At 42.1% G+C, this 21,905-nt stretch overlaps 1 protein-coding gene across 2 annotated transcripts; it reads left to right on the top strand.

Moving 5' to 3' along the window:
- Nucleotides 1–516: 516 nt before the first annotated feature.
- On the top strand, nt 517–20,596 carry hsf1 (heat shock transcription factor 1). Of its 2 annotated transcripts, XM_035429965.1 has the most exons (14): nt 517–1,047; nt 1,914–2,022; nt 2,128–2,264; nt 3,371–3,495; nt 7,246–7,321; nt 7,531–7,592; nt 8,241–8,337; nt 8,499–8,635; nt 11,174–11,386; nt 12,084–12,161; nt 14,529–14,634; nt 15,018–15,083; nt 15,244–15,307; nt 17,240–20,596. In XM_035429965.1, the coding sequence occupies exons 1-14, from the start codon at nt 916–918 to the stop codon at nt 17,437–17,439; spliced, it is 1,602 nt and encodes a 533-aa protein (XP_035285856.1). In that variant the 5' UTR covers nt 517–915; the 3' UTR covers nt 17,440–20,596. The 2 variants fall into 2 exon arrangements, with proteins under 2 accessions (XP_035285856.1, XP_035285857.1); XM_035429966.1 differs by lacking the exon at nt 12,084–12,161 and having other exon boundaries at nt 518–1,047.
- Nucleotides 20,597–21,905: the final 1,309 nt, after the last annotated feature.

The raw sequence follows: 21,905 nt of genomic DNA, 5'->3' as shown, positions 1-21,905 counted from the left end.
CATACTTCTGGGTCACTGTTTTAATTATGCGTTAATGAAAAAACTATTTTATCGGCCGATTACCGTAAAACGGCTAAATTGCTGTTGAACTACAACTCCCACGGAGCACAAGGTGTCGTAGCAACTAGTGGAACTTGTAGTTGTAGTTCAATTTCATTCGTAATTTTTACGTTAATCCCAATAATTTCAACTTTGATTTTTTTTAAAGTGACATTCCCAACTATCGGCAACACCTTTCGTAAAAGAGTTCAATTATAGAAATAGTACTAATTATGTTAGTGAAAACAATAAAAAACGGATGGTTCAAAATATTTACACCGCAAGTTGTAGGTATGAAAAGGTAAGTTTTTTTAACGTCATTGAAGGGTCAAAGTTCAGAGATCTATTACTGAAAGTTTTAGTAACATATAGAAATAATAGCTATACACACACTGTAATTGTTACTATTAAGATATATAGTTTTAAACGAATTTTGACGAATTACGTATGTCTTGTTACATTGAGATTATTTGTAATTTTTCGCGAATGATGTCACAAAATGGCGACTACCATGCGACTATGCAACGATGATTTCGTCTCTACGCAGTTGGTGGAAATGTTAATTTAATGGAAATTTCCACTGTTTGGGGTTGGGCAGTTTAAAGTCAGTACATCGACTAAAAGCAGCTATTTAGTGGCAGGGGAGAGAAGGGTCGTTACTACAATATTTTAATAACTAAAGTATTCTCGACATCAAAGAGGGGGTATCAAGGTCTGTTGTGTTCTGTTAGACTAGCCTGCTAGCTAGCTATACAGCTGGTTAGCTAACGAGTCTGCTAATGTAAGTCTAATTTCTCAGTTGGCCCTGGTTGATGTCACCCAGGCTACGTCGTGACCTAACGTTACTTTATAGTTTGTTTACTGTTACTCTCCGTTATGGAAATGGAATACAATGGTGGTGTTACGGGCGGGGTGTTGGTCAGTGGAAGTAATGTCCCTGCATTCCTAACGAAACTTTGGACTTTGGTGGAAGATCCAGAAACGGACCCTCTCATTTGCTGGAGTCCGGTAAGTTAGCCTAAGTAACAACAACTAACATTTAGTTAACGCAGTTATGTCAAGAACATTTCCAACCAGTCTGCTATCCACAACCGTTTTATTTATGTAAAACTTATGCAAATACGTGCAAGCTACGCACTTAAAAACCCAAGTGCTGAATAAGTTAGCTTACGTGCCTACAGTTCGCACGATTACCTAGCTAGATAAATGAGCGTACCTTATATATGATATTGGCGTAAGCAAGGCAAAGTGTCTGCTTGCACCCTGTTTCAGTGTTTTAATTCGGGTCTTGTTATTAATTAACATTGGCCATCTAGCCTTACTCAAACAGCTACGACTAAGGCCGTCAGCTGCTGGATGAGGGGGTGTGGTTCTATGAATAAAAATGAGCAATTGGCTTAGCCTGCAGCCTTGGACGGATCCGGTTTTGCTAAAATAAAAATGGACATCGTGTTACAAGATCGGTCAATAAGGCTGTTTGGTATTTTATGATAAACCTAATCATAATTTTAAAAAAGTAGTATTGTATTGTAATATAGTGTAGCCTAGATTTTAAAACGCAAAGTTGTTGAAAAATGTATACAGTATATAGGCCTATGTATACAGTTCTTGTGACAGCATTCATACCCCTATTCGAATATAGGAATATTTGGAGCATTGCTAATAAATCAATGGAGCCTTTTAACAACTGTTAGCATACACATGGAGATGTTATTTCAGTTGTTTGTAATATGTAATAACATTATTTTACATAATGGGGTGACACTGCATAATTATTAGTGTTGGTTGTAAAAGGTGAAAAAAGTTGTCCAAATAATTTTTGCCCTTATGTTTGCTACAAGATCTTTTTTTTATATACATTCTGTTTTTTCTAGAGTGGAAACAGCTTCCATGTGTTTGACCAGGGAAGATTTTCTAAAGAAGTACTTCCAAAATACTTCAAACACAATAACATGGCCAGCTTTGTCCGCCAACTTAATATGTGTAAGTGAGAAAAGCATTTACCCTTCCATTTTTATTCTCTTTTTGAGGTGTTCATTTTTATGTAAGAGCGAATGTTTAAAACTGTTCTATCATCACTGTGGACAGACGGTTTCCGCAAGGTCGTCCACATTGAGCAGGGCGGGCTGGTGAAGCCGGAGAAAGACGACACGGAGTTTCAGCATCCCTACTTCGTCAGAGGCCACGAGCTGCTGCTAGAGAATATCAAGAGAAAGGTCACCGCTGTGAGTACACAGCAAGCCCCCGCTCCACCCCAAAAACCAAACAGCATTTCTGAGCGTTGCTTGGGTGAACTGTCACAAGTGGCAGCAATGTGTCATGCGTTGAGGTTGGCCGGTGATTTCTCTGTTATTGAATATTTCATAAAATGGGTGTATCGTGTAACTTTACTAAATGTCTGGCTTGGGTTAAATGCTATTTTATTTTGTGTCATGAAAGCTTTTAAGTTCAGACTAACTGTCCCAAAAAATAAATATTATTGTTCCATCAACATAATAATAACATACTTAACCAAGGAAAGACTGCATTATCCCACATTAGTTAAAATATTTAATGCCATTATGCATCATAGAATCTAAGCATCTATTTGGCAATTTGGAAACCTCAGCCTAGTAATGATCATATTGAGGCATTCAGAAATTTCCAGGATCCAGTCGCTTGTTAATGAACCGTAAAATGCTGTTAATAACTAATATTTTTTTGTAAAGAACAAGACACGTGGCTTAGCCCTGAGTGGGGATGGAAACAGAAGACCTGAATTTTAATATCCCCTCTGGCATTAGTATATTCAAATGTTAAAATATTCCCGTAAACTGCAATGGATTTTGTCTGAGCACAGATGTGCTTTAGCATAACTTTAATTAATTCCCAGTGTTCATATTTTTTGTTTTAATTTACGCAATATTTTTTTTTAATCAGGCAGAATTTAAATGGAAATGAAATGAAAACAGGCTAAAAATAAAAAAAAGGTGAATTTAATCAAATATGCCATTTTATGTTATTTTTTTCGCCATTTGTTGAATATCACTCACTGTAACTTAATCTCTTTTGGCATCAAAGATTGAGATAATCTTAAAGATGCGGGACTGCAGCCAAATGGGACTAGGTGGGTTAGAGACAACGAGCCAGAAGCCTGAACCTTAATGCAGAAGCTTCTCTCTCCTATTGATTTATGGGTTTTTCCATCTGTGTTTCGTGCCTATGGCCAACTGACCAGTTCATGCTGCAACATAATACCAAATGCATCATATCCATTGTGTTTCATGGGTTCAAGGAACGTTGAGGTGGATTTAACTGAAATTTATTCGGTTTCATTGCGCTCTCCCCGCAGGTCTCTAATATTAAGCACGAGGACCTCAAACTCGGCCAAGACGGGGTCTCCAAACTACTGAATGATGTGCAGCATATGAGGGGAAAGCAGGAAGCCATGGATTCCAAGATCAGTGCCATGAAGCAGTAAGTTAAAGACCGAGGTAGTTTCAGGGACCGTGGTGCAATATCAGCACTAAATACTGCGCCTCGGTTTTTTTCCCTCTCTTGTCTCAGCCCCCACCCCACCCCCCGCCCCTCGTGCTATTGTGTTCTTAACAGGTTTTTTCCAAGAAAACAGGAAGCAGAGGGACATGATTGAGAAAAAAAAAAAGTTCAAAAGAAGTTGTGCAATGTCAGTCTTTTCATAGTTTAAAAGCGAGCAAAACGGCTGTGGTCAAGAAACGTATCGTTTTAGAAATGTGGCTTGTTGTTGAATACGTGACAGTTTATTACATGCATGCAGTGGTCTACTGCTGAAAAATTCCGGCAGGAGTAAAATGTGTTCTGTTGGATGCTGTCAACAGACCACAGCTTTTTAAAGAGTACTTGCATCTACAGTTCATACCGATGAACATGCCAGTAAGACCTGAATGAGTAGATGGTCTCGAAAGTCGTTGATGTTTGTAAAATAGGCTTATCATCTTTACTGCAGAAAAGTGTCACATTGGAGCAACTCGTGTACAAAATTAGGGTCCAGCTGGTCAGTTCAGTGGAGTTGACCGAATATGTATGCTTCTCCCTGCCCTGTTGAGTGTGAAATAGAAGGATGACTTCATTTTGTGAATGGTTATCGATGCCGTTAGACGTGTTTGGTTGCCATATTGCTTGGCACTTTGGGACTAAGGGAGCTGCTACACTGAAATCTGTGGACTGTGAACAATAGCGTCGAGCCTGATTTGATCAGGGCTGTCGCTAAATAGGCTTGGAAGAAAAGGGGAAAGTGAAAGGAGAAACCGAAACAATCTGCTTTCATAACTTCTGGGTTGGACCCCTGAGAATAATTATTTGTGGGAGAGACCTAAACCTTGCCTATTCTACGGCTGTTTTCCCATTGAGGATTTCTGCATCCCTTTGGTTGCATGGTAAATATAGAAATCAGAAGTATGTATGCTTCTCCCGGGAATCAGTTACTGCTGCATTAAGTCTGCGTAAGCCAGTTTATTTAAAGCCAGCGATTAGCTTCTGAATTCCTGCAGCGCATACGCAATAGGCAGGCTCATAGTCTGATCTCAGTCTGCAGGCCTGCTCACACACTTAAAAGACCGCTAGTCAAAAGTGCAAACATCGGAATGCGGTGATTCTGTGTATGAAATTATGACCAATCATGACACAGCTAGGGGAACGTGTGTTTTATAGAGTAGACCTAATGTTTGCCGACACATTAGGAAAGTCAGTGCTATTTTGGGATATTGTTACATCTCCTGTCCCGAAGGGGAGGCATGTTTTGGATCCCAGTTTGTTTCCAAGCTAAAGATCAGTTTGTCCCGAATGCTTTGCTAGAGCATGCTTGTATAATCGTTTTTACACTGTGCAGTGTTGTTCTAACGCAGAGTAGTCCATTGTTCAATACGCACCCTTCCCGGTGACATAGTTCATTACTTTTATTCCCATACAGCCCAAGTGTCACTTTTGCAGTATGCCCACAAATCGAAGAAATATTGAATTATCGTGTTGCAAAATGACACAAGGCACAGTTTTAAGCAAGCGTTATCGGTGCGAAATTTTCCGTTGTCACTAATCTTAAAGGAGAACCTCTCGATTTCCCCATTGCGCAGTCCTCCGGCTGCCCCAGACCCTTCATTGTCTGTGTCGGCCCTGCTTCTTAAAGGCAAGTGTTCCTCCTCCTCGTTCCCCGATGACATTGCTGACTTTGTCGTGCGCAGACCAGCGCAACACCTCTCTGCCGCACTGCGCTATCGCAAGAGAACAGAGAAGATCTTGCGAAACGGCAGTTTATCTTTATCATCGTGGTGTTCGGTCTCATCGTGATATCTGCGTTCCGTGCGCTCTCTGAGTCGGCGAGTTCCCGTGGCCAGGCCCCTCGGTCGTTAGAAGTCTGCCGCGTGTTCGAGTGTTCCATGCAAAACGGTTAGACTCAAAGCGCACCGCATGGGAGCGGAAATCAGGCCCCAGCTGGGTGTATAAACCAGTCTTGCCTTATCTTTATTTTTGTGCGCTTTGTGCTAGCATTTGCCTGTGATATGTTCAAATCATTCCAGAAGTAGGTTTCTGCCCCCGTTTACTTGTTGGTCTTCCATCTAAACTGGTTGGGTCCTTTGTAGTTGTAATAAGCATTCGCCTGCTGATTTCATGTGAGATTTTGAGGTCATGGAACCAGGCAAACCAAGTTAATGCACAGCACCGTTGATTGGCACAAGCTACGCATTAGTTGAGCTCTTTGATCGAAAGCAGCCCTGTGAATGCACATGGTGCAACTGAGGAACACCATGGCAGGTCCCTCATTTTAACGAAGCACCAGCACGTGCGGACAGTGTACGGTTGGACGGTCAGTCCAGAGAGTTGATGAGTTGGCGTGTCCGGGACGTCCTTGCAGGGCCACGCGGGACGGCACACGCCGGAGGGGGGCGTGCGGCAGTGGCCTCGCTCCTCCGGAATCCGCACCTGTCCCTATAAACCCGCCCGCCCCTCGGCCTGCTGGGAGCTCCCGGCCCGGGCGCAGCGCACCAGGGGCCTTTCCTGGGACGGCCCCCGGTGGAGCTGCTTCCTGTGCAGACCGCTTTTACGGGAACCCGCGCTTTTATAAGGCGACAGAGCCGCCCGATGAGCGCCATAAAGAAAGATAAAGAACTTTCCGCGTCGGGAGCTCTGCGGTCGGTAACGCTGAGAAGATGTGCAGCTCCACTGAGTCACTGAGGGGTAGCCGACTTCCTTCCCCAAGGTCTTTTTCTTTGTTTTGCACTTTTTAAAACTCTTTTGATATCATACATGGTTGTGATGCAATTATTGGCTTTGCAACCGTAATTATTTACACAAACAAAAGTGTGTTTAAGAACAAAGAAAAATATTTATTTTAGCGCTTTGACCCATGGTTGACCCAAGTTTAAAATTGTGGCAGATTTTCTGTTCTGTGGTGTGACACCGATGCCGGTGTTATGACTGTCCCAGCTTACTTGAACGTTTTTGTTTGCGTTTTTCTACGAGACGTCTCTGTCAACAGCAAACGTAACGTGAAGAAGCTAAAACCTCTAGTTCAGCCTCACTCTGAGCCTCTTTTGATGATTGCAGTTGTTGTTTTCGGACCGGGTCATTTGAAGGGTTTATTTTGAGGTCGACTGTGGAAGTGGGCTACGACCGCACGCACTACCATTTAAACGGAGTCAAGGGACCCACTTTAAGAGGACCAGGTGGATGGGGGAAACCTTTATGGACTGCACTAAAAAACCTGAATAAATAAAGGCTGCTAAGATCTTTCACTAGCCATTAACTTAGTAAAATAAATGCTCCAAAGTGTTCCTCATCTTTTTGCCGCACTTTTACTGTTCTGTAAAAGCGGGAGGCCGAAATTCCTTGGTGGGGGACCGAGGACGAGAGCGGCGGGCCTTCTCTTAATTGCCTGCAGCTGAGCCCTCTGTCCGTCTTGTCCCCTCTGTACCAGAGGATGATTTCAGCTCACACCCCTCAGCTTTCACGTTACAAATTTAATTGGACAGGAACGTGTCTTGTATATGCCTTGGCTATAGGGGTTCAGGCCAGAGACAGCCCAGGGGTTTTGGTGGCTCTAAACAAGAATATTCCAAAAAGTGTTCCAAAAAAAATTTAAGTTTCAATGCTTGAATTGTGTCGCCCAGTTGTCGGTGCTTTATGTTGGTTCTTTATTTAACATTGTTTTGTGGTCAGTAATGTCTCCTGTGTGCGTGTTTTCCTTCTTCCTAGTGAGAACGAGGCTCTCTGGAGGGAGGTGGCCACCCTACGGCAGAAGCATGCCCAGCAACAGAAAGTCGTCAACAAGGTGATCCCGAAAATCAGCGCATCTGTTCAGCAAACTCCGGAACATGTGCCGCGGTCATTCACATTCAAGTTGGCGGATTATTAGTGTCGTTTACCGCAGAGTTTTTTTTGGCTGGCGATCGCGCTTGTTAGGGCCTCAGCTGTCATATTGGCGATTGACGCCATTTTTGGCGGACGGTCCGACTGACTCTCGTTTTTTTGTCTCCGCAGCTCATCCAGTTTCTGATCACCCTGGTGCAGTCCAACCGAGCTCTCGGGATGAAGAGGAAAATGTAAGCCATCTTAAATCTTCTCAAACTCGATTCCCCGCCCTTGGGGGGGTGCAGGGTTACTGTAATTGCCGACTACCTAGAGGTGTATCGGAAACTTTCTTCATGGAATTCTGCAATTCTGTGGGTATTCAAGGCCTTGTCCATGGTGCCATAAGAACCAAGTGTTACCTGCACCACTTAGGAGACCATTACATACCTAAATTTTGCATTTCAAAATAAACACCGAGCATTCTGCTAGCATGTAATTTATCGTTGTCTCATTAAGGAGCTGGAGCATTGGGGGGGGGCGGGTGCACTTTCATACTGAATCCCATGAGCAAAAGGGCAGTTATATCATTTTCGCTTCTCTGGTCCAGAGCATTTCAGACATTTTGATGGACACGCCCCACAAAGCAGATAGATTTTTTTTTTTGTAGGGAATCAGTACTCATGTCTGGACAGATATTCAGTGGGAAATCTCTTCAAGGCCAATGTTTATAAACAAACAAGGGGTTTACGGCAAAGGGTGTCACCTGCTTTCCACTGTCTAATAATTGCCAATGAGATGGTGCGTAATAATTGCCATTGTGGGATCTGGGTTATCCAAAATGTATCTTTGACATGTCGATGCTAAGTATAGAAAAGAGTGGTTGTGTGTCGTCTCTGCAGTCCCCTAATGCTGAATGACAGTAGCTCAGCTCACTCCATGCCCAAGTTCAGCCGGCAGTACTCCTTAGAGCACCGGCAGGGTGCTCCCACCTTCCCGGTAAGTACGCTGCTCTTACTCACTTTACAGTCCGCCGTTTGATTCATACGCTGTGGTACATTAGCCCTGGCTGTGTCCTCGTCGGTTATGGCACTGGCTCAGTGGCGGCCTCTTGCCTTCTGTGCATGCTCACGTGCCTTTGTTCTCCTGTGTCCTTGGAGGCCCCCACGGCAGCCTACGCGGGAGCGAGCCTCTTCCCCCCCGACTCGCCCGTCAAATGCGGCCCGATCATTTCTGACGTCACGGACCTGGCGCAGACGAGCCCCACCGAAGTCGCCAGCGACTGGACAGAGAACAGGCGAGTGCTGCTTATAAGCATAGTACACCCGCTGCAACTGATCCAGGGTCAGCTTACCCGGCCCCCACACCAACCTTCATGTGTTGTCCGTCTCTTATAGGATGTATGTGGCGGTCTTCAGGGTTGTTTTTTTGTGTCCGTAATTTACATATTGGTTAATTTTTGTATTCCAAGTACCCTAGACCTCGACATCCCATGTACATAAAACAGAATTTTGAGCCATAGTTGTAAGTAGCTGGCCATTGGATGTGAAATACATCTCCTGACTCTCATAAACGAGGCACCCGGTGTCCTAAAACTAAATTCAGTTTGTGAACCAAATTCATTGACGAACAGCCCTGCCCAAGGAAGAACTTAAGTCGTGTGTTTTTTAATTATATTTCTTTGCCCCTCTCATTGATATTGTGGCCATTTTAAGCAACCAGATTTGCGATGTGATGAGCTGCAACTGGCGACTCTTCGCAAAACTCAAGATTTGTGACATTCTAAAACTGACCTGTTTACATCAAAGCGACAAGGCATTCCTTATGGTTGCTTACTGTCGCAACGATTCTGACCACTTCCTTGTTCACCGTTACTTCCTTGTTGTTTGCAATAGTCATCTGGCAAATACCGAATTCTATATAGCAAAAATGGACGAAAGTAGCAGCGATAGTGAGATGCTTGCTGTAGCGGCAGCACTGCTAATGAAAGCGAGGCTTTGTGAGAGCCGAACGTCCTGTCCTTGGAGGCGGCCATATGTGCTTCAGCCCCTGGAACATGGGGCGCACGCACAGATGTACGAGGACCGTAATTTCTTAAATTTACCCATCTGTTCTCTGAGCAGTTTGCTACTCATTTACCACTCGTATACCTCTTTTATTAACCTTGAACCGCAAGGTGATTTAGATATTTTTTCACTACCCTTGGTTTTATTTTTTTTTTTTTTTTTTTTTTTTTTTTTGGGTGCCGATTATACCGGTTTATCCAATAACCCCTCATGCACTCTCTCTTTTTGTTTACAACACTTACCCCTGTCAGAAAATGTCAAGCTTAGGCCTGGATATGATATGGATTAGCTGGTAGGTCCTATAATAGGAGGGGGAAAAAAACATGATTGCTTACAGAAAAAATGTGTGTTCACTTGAGTATATCTCCAAAACCAAAAGTGTCAGCTCAGGTATTTCATCTTGCATTACAAGAATAGGTTGTATGGAGTGGCCACATCATAGAGCCATGTCAATTGGACGTACCATTGCATTATGGTATGTCCAAATGGTATATGGTATGTCCAATGCATTATAATATATAAAAATATCAAGAGAGTACCTGGAGGAAATATACTCAGAGTACTGAAATGGTTAAATAAAATGTTTTATTTTATTTTGATGAAACTACAATCAATTCAAACGGTAAATAATCTTGTTTAACTATAATAAATTGTAAAAAAAAATTTAAATAAATTTACGTTATATAACTATGAGATAAAAATACAACTATGAATTATATATTTTTGCCATGAACTGAATGATTAGGCTACAAGCTACTGATGTAGGTTATAAACGGCCTACTGAAGTAACATGAAACCCAATGTTTAAAACACAGTTTCAGAATAACTGTAGGCTTTGTAATGCCGGCGAAACAATGGTTATGTTTCTGTAGTTATAATAGTCAAAACAGTAGTAGATGATATACACAGGTCAGCAAAAACTACACGTAGCCTATTAGAGTAGCGCGAATACGTCGGTTTTTATTTCACTTCGTCCTCAATCGCACGTCGTCCTTTATGGGAGAAAACAATCTATTCACAGAAAGTGCACTTTCAGTTTCACGTCCTGAGCAGTCATCTTCGTTGCAGAATGAGGTATGGCATGACGTGGTACTGGTTACAGTGGTAACTGATAACATTTATTTCTGAGGAATGTTTCTAAAGTATTACAACTGCAGTGCTGCATGCTGCTTTGTGTGTGTTTTCAGTAGCTAGTACTGTTGGTGACAAAACAGCTGAAATTTATCAAAATGTATTCGTGGTTTTCAGATTAAATCTGATTTTATCGTTTGTTGATTCAACATATTTGAGAGTCGCAAGTCTCCACTTCATAATAAAAAAAAGAAAAGAAAGCAATCCTACGTTCAGAAAAGGGGAGTTTTCATCAGGGAGTTTTTTGACCCCAATTAGCGTCATCCGGGTTCGAGGAGTTATTTACCACAGTGCAGTTTTTAAATGCATGATGTCACCAGTGCAAACTTTACCACTAACCCCTTAGCACCCCCTCTCACCCCCCCACGATCACCACCACCCACAAATAAAATTTTTTTCAGGAGAACACTGTCTAGGATGTGTCAAAAGTCCATCTGCATGTACAGAATTGGTGAAGCACAGAAGAGTTGGACCGGTCATAGAACTGCAATCTAGACTGAACATTCTCTCCCAACCCAGTAAACCTTGTATCAGATTATACTCCTGGAGTCGGAGTGGCTGACTTTCACCATTGAATAGGCACGCGCACCGGTGCGCTCTGTTAACAGGGCTGGCCTGTGTGACCCCTCTTGCCTCAGGAGGAACCCGCTGGTGCGCATTAAGGAAGAGCCGGGGAGCCCCCCCCTCAGCCCGGAGGTGGAGGAGGTGATCCCGGGGGAGGTGTGCTCCGTGGCCGACACCCCTCTGTCGCCCACGACCTTCATCAACTCCATCCTGCAGGAGAGCGAGCCCGTGGCCTCCACCCAGCCCGACCCCGAGCAGAAGTGTCTCAGCATCGCCTGCCTGGAAAAGTGAGTGACCCGTCTGCCCCCCAGGCCAGAACGCTGTCTGACCGCCATTTAATCACAATCTAAGAGCGTCTGCTTCTGGGGTCCTTCTGGGGTTTGTAATGATGTACATATGCTACTGCATACACGCATCAGGAGTGGGCCACACTAGCAGTGGAGGTGTGATGTCTCCATGCTTTAATACACACAAACTCCATTTAAAACTGGTGCAGCAAGGGCTTGGTTTACTTAGACCTTTTAGCCCACGCAAAACCAATAACGCGACAAATGATTGATCAATGTATTTGTTTTGCCCCGATCATTGGTCTTGCTAAAAGGTTTTGCACGTGCTAAAGGTCTTAGTAAATGAGGCCCTAGGGGTTAAGAGTTAGCGGTTAGCATGCTAGCATGGTGTCGACATGCCACACGCACAGCGTAGATTCCTCGCGCTTCGCCATTCAGCTACTTCTTTCAGCTCATCGCTCAGGCACACGACAGCATCTAGCTTGCTCATATAATCCCTATAAAGATAGCACGTATAGCCTTCACCATTAAGTAACTTCCGACCAACTGGCATTGTGAGTTTATATTGTCCATCCCGTCAGTTGAGGCCGCCCCCCCCCCCCCCCCGACCCCCCCCTTCCCTGGCTTTAGAGCTCTGTGCCATGTGAGCCGCGTGTCTCCCTCTGCTCCAGTGCCTTTCTGTGTTTCTATCTTTCAGTGCTCCACAGATGTCAGAAGTCTCTTATGTTTGCTCAAGTCTTCCCTCCACCTCTTCTCATCCCAGACCACTACCAGGGTTAGCATTTCATAATGGCTCCCTGTCCCCAGACCGCTCAACACTGTGCCCTAAAAACCAAACTGACTCATCCCTGTGCACTTTGCTCTTATACCCGGGCAGTCCGATTGGCTCTACCGGTCGTGCTTTCACCACTTGCCCGTTAGCCGTGAATAATTTGGTGGTGTGTGGGCGTGGTCTAAATTGTCATTTGCTGTCCTGTATGAGGTGGATTTTTTATCAGCATCAACAGAGCTACGCATTCTCAAGATGCTTGCACACTGACCTGTGTTACCCCATCAGGGTCACCACGGCAACCTTTGACATAGATTTTTTGAATGCCTGCTGTGCGAATAAAAAGCCTTGGTGATGCTTGAATACAGAAGGGGGCACTAAATCAGACATTGGGCTACCTTTGGTTACCAGCTAATTGCCGGGAATTCAGACGCAGATTATTCCGCGCCCATCCGTTGTCCATTGTCAGCTCTGTGTCGGACACTCGTTTCCTTATGGAGTTGCGAATTGTCCAGTGGAAACTGCAGTATGTGGCCTTGTAAATCTTGTCATCCTCCTGTGCCCCAGAGAAGAAGGGTTGGCTTGCTCACAGACAGTTCTATGGTCTTCTCTTGGTATTTACTCTCGAAAGAGGAAAAAATAATACACTTTTGTCTGCTTTAGATGTTCCAGTTGCTAATTGTTGGGGGGGTTAATTTGTCAGAGCTGTCTGGATTGCAGAGAGTACGCCTTAATCATTGTACAATAGTGAGTGGCAGTTGGACAATGGGATTCAGAACCGGGAGCAAGTACAGGCCAGCCGCATAACACCGATATTCTTAGCACAGCAACCTAGAGTTAGTGCTGGCTTTAGTTTGTTTGGTGACATCAGTGTGTATATATATATGTGTTTATTTTTGTTTTATCAAGAAGCTTCTTTAGCTGATAATGCGTTGTACTGGTAAAATGTGTGAGGAAAAACAGACTGCTTGTATCGTTTTCCTGTTTCAGATTTAACCCTTTACCTGTCCTCCAGATAGTTTCGCTGAGATTTGACAAGTTTTCTAGGTATCCACTGTAGCTCATCCTGATACTGTGGACCTCAACAGTCTCTAACTTTTGTGGCCTCAAAGCGGAAAAAATTTACATTTGAAAATCTCAACAACATCTCTTTCCAAAAGTAATGCCACAGTTACTCGTGTACATCCAGAGCTTAACTTGTGCATGGTTTGATCGAAAATTACTTTCTAAAAACTACGCCAACTATATAGCCGTGCAGTCTCAACCGAAGCACGCCAGTATTCTGGGGCTCAGTGTCAACATTGTTTTAAAACATTGTTTCAGCATTGCTATGGACCCGTTGTGGTCTGTTGTATCTGGCTGAGCAGCAGCGGATATCTCGGAAACTGGTCACATCTCAGCAAAAATATCTGGATGGATAGATAGTACTCTGGGTAAGTGCAAACCTACCTTAATTTCATTTTTGGGTTAACTGCCCCTTTAAGGTGTAAGTGCACAAATATTTGATTTGAATGTTCTTGAGTGAACATTCTAATGGTGATGTAACCGTCACTACTGACGTGCGTTAAAGATGACGAATGTTCGTGGTGAACTAAGTTTGCGGATGGATGCAACTAAATGGAAAAAACAACTTGGCCAACATTAACATAAGTGAAACAAGATAGCTAGATTAGGTCTAACAATGTTAGCCAGCTGATTTTCTGCTTACATTTTTTTTTTAAAGGTCAGAACGAATATTACATTGATCAAAGTCAATTATAACAGCCAAATGATTGTGAAATTACTTGTTTTCTCAGTGTCTTTCCTGTCAGCAGCCATTTTTGTTGTTTGCACTATCGTTTCAGACTGTTAGGTAACGTTAGCTAACTTCCGCAGCGGACAGAATAAAGTTTGAATATGTTTGAATACATTTGCAAACATTAGCGAACGATCGCCGTCTTGAACGCACGTCTGGTGATTGAAAGCAATGGAGTTCAAGAACACTGACTTCTAGTGTTCGAGAAAATAATATACCAAGAAACCTACTCTTCAGTGGGTTAACAAAGCAGACCTGCACAGGGACTGCTAAAAGACTGAAAGAGCCCAAACCATTCATCCAGGCTTGAACTAATCGTTTGGGCTCGTACCTTGAAATTGTCTTTGATTTCTCAGCGCTAGTCAGCAACAGTCACAGTCTTTAACTGTCTGGGGACAGGCTCAAAATGTTTTTCAATAACGTGTGGAACTGCTGTGTTGCCTGAATGCGACCCACTTGTTTGAATAAGCACCATTTCTCTCACATAGCAATTTTCACAACGGCCGATGTGTCCGCCGACAGTGTCGCGACAAACCCCCTGTGCTCACTTCACGACCCCCGTCTGATCTCAATCCTAGGTCCGAACTGTGCGACCATTTGGAAGGCATCGATTCCGGATTGGAGAACCTCCAGACAATCATGAATGGGCAGGCTATCAATTTTGATTCTTCGCACCTTTTTGATGTAAGTACCCTGATTTTCCGATATGGCAATATTAAGTAAAGACCCAAATGAACTGAAGTTGCAGGTACATATTTTGGATCAGACACTGCCCATTGCATCTTGAGCAAAGAGTTTAAGGTAAATTGTTTTGATAAATAAATTGATATAAAATGGACAGTATGTACTGTGTTGGTTGTATAAGTCACTCTGTGTCTGCCATGTAGCAGAAGTGATGAAATACTAGACAGGTTAATCTGTCAGCAGTCTATGATTGCATTATGTTTTAATTTAAACAATATTGTTTTTTCATTAATATTTGTTTGTAGCTGGCAGATGCTGAGGAGGGTTATTTTTATGAGCTTCACTGTGTATTTTGTAGTGACCCAGGTTTTCACCATTCACAGGTGTTCAGTTCCTCACTATCAAACGCCGAATTCAGTTTACCGGATTTGGACAACAGCCTTGCCAGTGTAAGTATTATTGAGTAACTTGTTACCAATTATTGTACCAATAATTTGTGGAATTGTTGTTCTGGCCTTGCCAACAGTGCCCTATGGTGATTGTTTTCCATTAGCTCATTTATAAAAGGATAAGGTGTGTACATTAATTTTAACTTGCTTCTTTTTGAAGATCCAAGACCTGCTCATACAAGACCAGAAGTCAAATGAATCGAGCGAAAACACAACAGATGCTGGTAAGTCTACCCTCCCTCGTTATAATACGATAGGCAGAAATTATGGTCTTTTAGCACATAATTTGTAAAGTATACGAAATCACAAACTTGTTTTATTGGATAACAGCAGTTACCAAACAATATCTTACCGATTGCCTACTTCATGTGTTCATGCAACGTGGTGCATCCTGCCATAGATTTTGCCTATTATTATTTTTCGAATACGATATTTGTTTTGCATGTGCAATTTCTATTGGTTCTGGATGTTATATCTTTAAATTCATTTTTTTAAATCTGTCCATGGCTAAGAGGACCAGAGTGGGTACATGGTTTGTCAGCTGTAACTCATCACTGTATTGGTTCCCAACAGTGGCTGGGATTTTCGTTTAATTCCATTAAAGATGATTACCATAGCCTTCACAATCTGTAAGGCCATTATACACAGGCAACATTTTGAGGGAACGTAGATGGGCATTTTTGCCGATAAAAATCTGGCCATTAGTATTTTTTCACTATGCTTTTATTATTTAATTTATTATTTATATGCTTACCTCCATCTTTAAGTACAGTATGTCAGTTATAAATGTACCTTAGGTAAATGTAAATTATATGTTGGGATCAGCTGACTGTGTAGCACATCCACGCTCTCAGTTGCCTTTGCTGTTTAGGCCTGACAGTCTAGCTGGTGCTAGACTCTAAATATGACACAAAAAATGAAAGAACGGTCAAAAGGGTAAGCTGCCAGATACAAACAATGAATATAAAAGACGTTTTTATTTACTTGTGTGTCGCAGTCAAAATATTGCAGCATGCAGAGCGTTTGCTGAAGGTTTTATCCGCTCCTGAATGACTCACTGCAGTCAAAACGTTACTCTACATTATGAAATAGATTTGTTATCCTGTCTCCTCCTTTTCCACATCATCGGGTATCCGACATTGCCATCGGCCATCGAAGGAGTGATTCCTTTGGAATCGAGAAGGCTGCTCCACTCTCCACATCACGGTCGCATTGTGCTGGATTGCAGCATCCAAGCTCAACAAACTCCCAAGATTCAATTTTCAGTGGCTAAGCATGCGTTCATCGCCCTTATAGCACATTGAAATAATGTGAAATAAAGTTGATTTGGGTTGTTTTCTTGTGTATCGGCTCACGTAAAAATCAATGCCAATGCACGTACAGGCTATGACACTCGTTAAAAAATAGTAGTTTGTTTTTCAAAGTGACATTTATATCCGGGGGGGTTGGTACGCCTCACTTGCCAAAAATGTCACAACACATTTATGATGGCGCGTTCCTGCTTTTTAAAACAGTTGTAAAGCGTTCTGAGCATCTTGTTTGTCAGGTTTAGCAAATCCGTTGCCATGACGACTCTTGTCTGCCAGTCCTCGTTTGTCCTGTCACTACTGAGAGTGACATGCACTCTGTGTGGATGGCCGACCTCATCTCATCGCAAACACTCTTGCGCCCATCTAAAATAGGCTTTTATGTAACGCAAATTTTCTAGCAGATTTAAATTAACTTTTCAGATTTTTCCTCAAAATCGCAGTTTGGCAGCCAAATATTGTTAGTGCAGGAAAAATCCTGTTGTATATGGCACGTCCTAAAAATAAACTTTCATTCTGAAAATGAGTATCACATGGGGCTTCCATTTAACACATCCAGATAAAACATTTAGCTTTCGGTCTAATCCCAAAGGCCGGAATCGAATGCTAATTGCCGGTGAATTGGTGGGAACCGGTCTCTGCGGTCTACAAGCAGTAGTCCTCTAGGCAAAGTCTGTGCTCCTGAGCCTGTGGACCAAATGATGAATGAAATAGCCAGCAGGCTACACGTGCAAGGATGGTGCCCCTCCCGAATTGAGGGAGAACACGGCAGCTTTTGTACGGTTGTTTAAAAAAAAAAAAAAAAAAAAAGAAGAAGCCAGACATGTCTGGGTGAATTTTGATTCGCAGGGAAGCAGTTGGTCCAGTATACGTCCCAGCAGGTCCTCCTGGCAGACCCCATCAACATGGACAACAGCGGGGAAGACCTTCCCATTCTGCTGGAGCTGGAGGGCGACGCCTACTTCCGCGACGACTCGGAGGACCCTACCATTTCCCTGCTTTCCAGTGATTACCCCCCCAGTGACACAGAGGACCCCAAGCTGTCATAAACACATACAGGCTTTTCATTTTAGTTTTATTTTACAAAGGATGTACAGCTGTGTCTGTCGCTCCAGTTTCATAGGCGGTTGAAATGAACAGGTGAACCAAAAAAATTGAAATTAAATTGAGAACACTGTAAATTCAGGCAATCGTTTTTTTACAAGTTGTGAAAGCATTTTTTTTTTGCTTAATATCCCAAAAAGCTGGGTTTATCTTTGTTTTCTTTTTTCAGATGTATTAGGGTAGCTTAACCAAGATAAATAAATTTATCCTCAATTAAATAAATTTAAGCAATAGAAACGATTAAGCTCCTTGCATGATCGTTCTTGTTTTCTACAAAAATATTTTTAGCAAGTACCTAAATAAGTATTATGTTGGACACATTGAAGGCGTACTATGCAGAATTTTTAGCCTTGCTTTGGTCCTGTGTTTACAATGAACAAAGTCTCCTACTCTGTCTTCAACCCCACCCACTCACCCCGAGTTCCCCACCTTACATAGGCTAGCTGGGTAGCTGGAAGCGACGTTTTTTTTACAGGTCCAACAGAGGACAAGCCATCACTGAATCTGGGCATCATACATAGCAACAAACACCCTGATGAAATGTGATCCCGAACCACAGGCCCTGCAGCCACACCCACTCCTCCGTACACAGAAAAGAATGCCCCGCCCGTAAAGTCCCAGACATGTTTTAGAAAAAATAAGGTGAAGGTGCACATATTGGGTGAAAGTGCATAAAGACAGAGATTACCAGTGCGTCATAGATGTGTCTCAGCATGGTTATTTTTATAATATTTTCTAGGTAAAAATCCTGCATAGTATGCCTTTAAAAATGAACCTCTGAAAGCTGAGGGAAAGTGCATTGCAGTTGGTCTATATCTTGGCTGTACAATCTGAAATGTTATTTTCCTGTCCTGATGAACATTGCCCATACAGAAGGCTGTCACTGGTGTGTTGCTGAAATGTTCTGTATTCTTGCCTTCTGGTGTTCGAGCAGCTTGCTAACCATCTATTTTTAACAGATAGACCTTTGTGCTGTACATAGCTTCTGTAATATGCATTTTAGGCACAGAATATTTATACGTTTCCAAAAGATAATATTGAATCCTGGAAACAGGGAATTTGTTTTTGCATATAAATTATGTTGTTGACTTATTTCTTGCAAAAGGAGAGCATGGGTCTTTGGTTCACCCTTTCTTGCAAAGAGAAAAATGTGGGTTTGAAACGGTAAAGTAAAAAAACAAAAATTTGTAATTGTTATTCATTATACCACTAAGATTACAGTCATGCTACCGTTTTTTGTTTTGTTTTTATTGAACTAAACCATACCCTTGGTTAAACAATTGTAATCTTGAGTGTAAATTGCAATAGTTGTCTTTTTTATAAAAAAGATATCTGCCTTTTATTGCATTGGCTCATTTGCTTTTGAAAGCCAGATTAATTGTACACAGCCAAAAGAGATGATATAATAAAAGGTTCCTGTACATATGTACACTGTAGATGCATACATTTTAATGTTTAAAAGCAATTTTAATAGTCAACACGTTCCCATATCATCCTATACATACCAGCATATTTTTGTTTTATGGATTGTCTTTCAGAAAAATAAAGATCCACGAAGAACTCTTTTTATTTTTAAAGGGTTGTTTAGAAATGGCTTGCTTTATTGAAAGGGGGCTTGATCATTATTTACATTTCAGGTTTAACTGAAGGAAAACAGAACTATTTTTCATACGTGTTACTTGGTTACTTAAAATTTTTGGGTTTTTAAAATATATATATATATATATACTGTGTGTGCACTGTATTTGCAGTTAAATACACGGGTATTGGGCAGTGACAGTTTTTATTGTTTTGGCTCTGCACTCCAGCACACTGGATTTGAAGTAGAACAATGAATATGGGGTTAAAGTGTGGACTGTCAGCTTTAATTTGAGCGTATTTACATTGCATGCATACTGTCCCCATTTTAGGGGAGCAAAAGTAACTGGACGAATGAACACAACCTGAAATGAAGTCATAATTTTTTGTACTTTGTTGCAAATCCTTTGCATTCGATATCTTCCTAGATATCTTCCCTGGTGATGCTTTGCTAGGCCCGTACTGCAGCCATCTTCAGTTCCTGTTTGTTCCTAGGTTGTTTTGCCTTCAGTCTTGTCTGCAGGAAGATTCACTTGGCCATTCCACATTTTGGTCCTGAAAAACTCCTGTGTTGCTTTACCAGTGTGTTCGGGGTCATTGTCCTGGAAGGTGAAGCACCAATCAGTTTTGAGGCCTTTGGATGGATCTGACTAAAGATGTTTTTTGTTACTTTTAGCAAACTCTGACCTGACCACTCTGTTCTTCAGGCTTATCAGTGGTTTGCATCTTGGAGGGAACGCTCTGAGGTTGTGCTGGTGTCGTCTATTCTTTATGGTAGTATTCACAGTCGGAAGTATTTGGTCATCCCCTACAGTGTCATTCTTGCAGTGTATCAAACAGTTTATTTTGACCCAATGTCTCTATTGGGTTTATTCAGATTCATGTTCAGAGACAACAGCAACAATGCTAATTCAACACCTAGAATTAACTCTATACTTTTTTTTTTAGCTTTCTTGTTCATGTACTGGTGATGCAAAGACACAGCTGGCCAAGACACAGGTGATCAGCCAATTGTTCCATTACTTTTGCTCCCCTAAAATGTGGGGACCATGTATGAATAGAGCTGTAATTCCTACATGGATCACAAATTATAATAACCTCAAATTAAAGCTGACTGTCTGTACTTTAACCTCGCATTGTTTTATTTCCAGTCCAGAGCAGAAACAACGAATATTCTGTCACAGTCTCAATACTTTTGCATTTAACTGTATATTGGCATACTGCATTGCCAAGCATTGCTTTGTATAAGGGTGTTACCAATTCCTGAAAATGTTGAATTTGTAAGCAACTTTTATTTTTTATGCTGATGAGTGTTGAGGTGTTTATTTCTGTGTCCAATAGATGAACCTTAACATTCTTTTCAAACTGTTAGTTTGGCAAATGTCACTGCGTGAGAATTCCTGTATGAAAAGATTTTGTGTATAAGGATGAAACCTTGTTTTTGGCATGTTTTGTCACAGATTATCATGGTTATTTTAAAATGTTCAAATACAGGCTTTGGCAAATATAATACACATAACTGGTTGTGTGTGGTTTGTTCTTTGCTGATGCCATACTTATATTTACATGACAGTTTTTTAAAGGAATACTATGCAGGATTTGTTTTTTTCGCTTCTGTGTTTACAGTCTAAAACATTTTCTTCCATTCTCAACCCTGCCTACACCCCCAAGATGACAAAGCTAATGCACCAACAAAATAAGTAGTTATACTATATGACCAAAGGTATATGGATACCCCTTGATCTGGGGCTGTTTTTCATGGTTTGGGCTGGGCCCCTGAGTTCCAGTGAAGGCAAATCTTAATGCAATGGCATTACTGACAATTCTTTGCTTCCAATTTTGTGGCAACAGTTTGGGGAAGCCCCTTTCCTGTTTCAGCATGGCAATGCCCACGGGCACGCAATGGAGTCCATATAGAAATGGTTTTGTAGAGATAGGTGTGGACGAACTTGACTGGCCTGCACAGATTCCTGACCTCAACCCCATCCAACACCTTTTGGATCAATTGTAAAGCCAACTGTGAGCCAGGCCTAGTCGCCCAATCAGTGCCCGATCTCACCAATTCTCTTCTGGCTGAATGGAAGCAAATCCCTGCAACAATGCTCTATCATCTTGTATAAAGCCTTCCCTGAAGAGTACAGGTTGTTATAGTTATAATTTTTGATGTGATGTTAGATGTCTGGTGTACACACACTTTTGGTGATGTAGTGTATTTTGCTCTGTCTTGCTATATCGGTAGCTATATGACTTTGTATTGCACTGTTGGTATCATGTTTCTTTCAAAAGCAAAGTTACATGCTAGCTGACTTTAGGTTAGTGGTAATGGAACAGATCTAAGCTGGCCACTGCTAGCACAGCACCGACAGGTTTCAGTCTGTAAGATAAGCACACATATTCACATGCACATCAAATCGTTTGCCTCTCCCACCACGTAGTTTGATGGGAGGCTGGCTTCTCCCTTCAGCAGACTGGCGAAGTAGCCAGCCAACCCCTGTGGCAACAAAGGCACATGACTGCACATTCACCTAAATCGCTGAATGAATTTAGTGAAAAATGTCTCTTCAACCAAGGATATTGCTCTGTAGTAGTTCAAACTGCAGTCACATCTGGAAAAAATACCTATATATAGGTGGTAGGTTTTCTGACTCGTTGGACTGCCCTCATTACCTAGCCGAGATTAGTGGATTGGAATCTTATTCTCCTGTATTGAGTTGTTACTTTGTAAAATATTGGACCCTACAGAACATTCTTGGGCCATCATGGCCAGCTAGCTAATGTTAGCAAACACAACTTAATTTAGTTAGCTAATTACTTCAGGTCCCTAACCCAAACA

Source organism: Anguilla anguilla, chromosome 8 (genome assembly GCF_013347855.1).
Source record: "Anguilla anguilla isolate fAngAng1 chromosome 8, fAngAng1.pri, whole genome shotgun sequence".
Classification (NCBI taxonomy): Eukaryota; Metazoa; Chordata; class Actinopteri; order Anguilliformes; family Anguillidae; genus Anguilla; species Anguilla anguilla.
The sequence above is the reverse complement of the archived record's forward strand: the minus strand, read 5'-3'. Positions and strand labels throughout refer to the sequence as shown.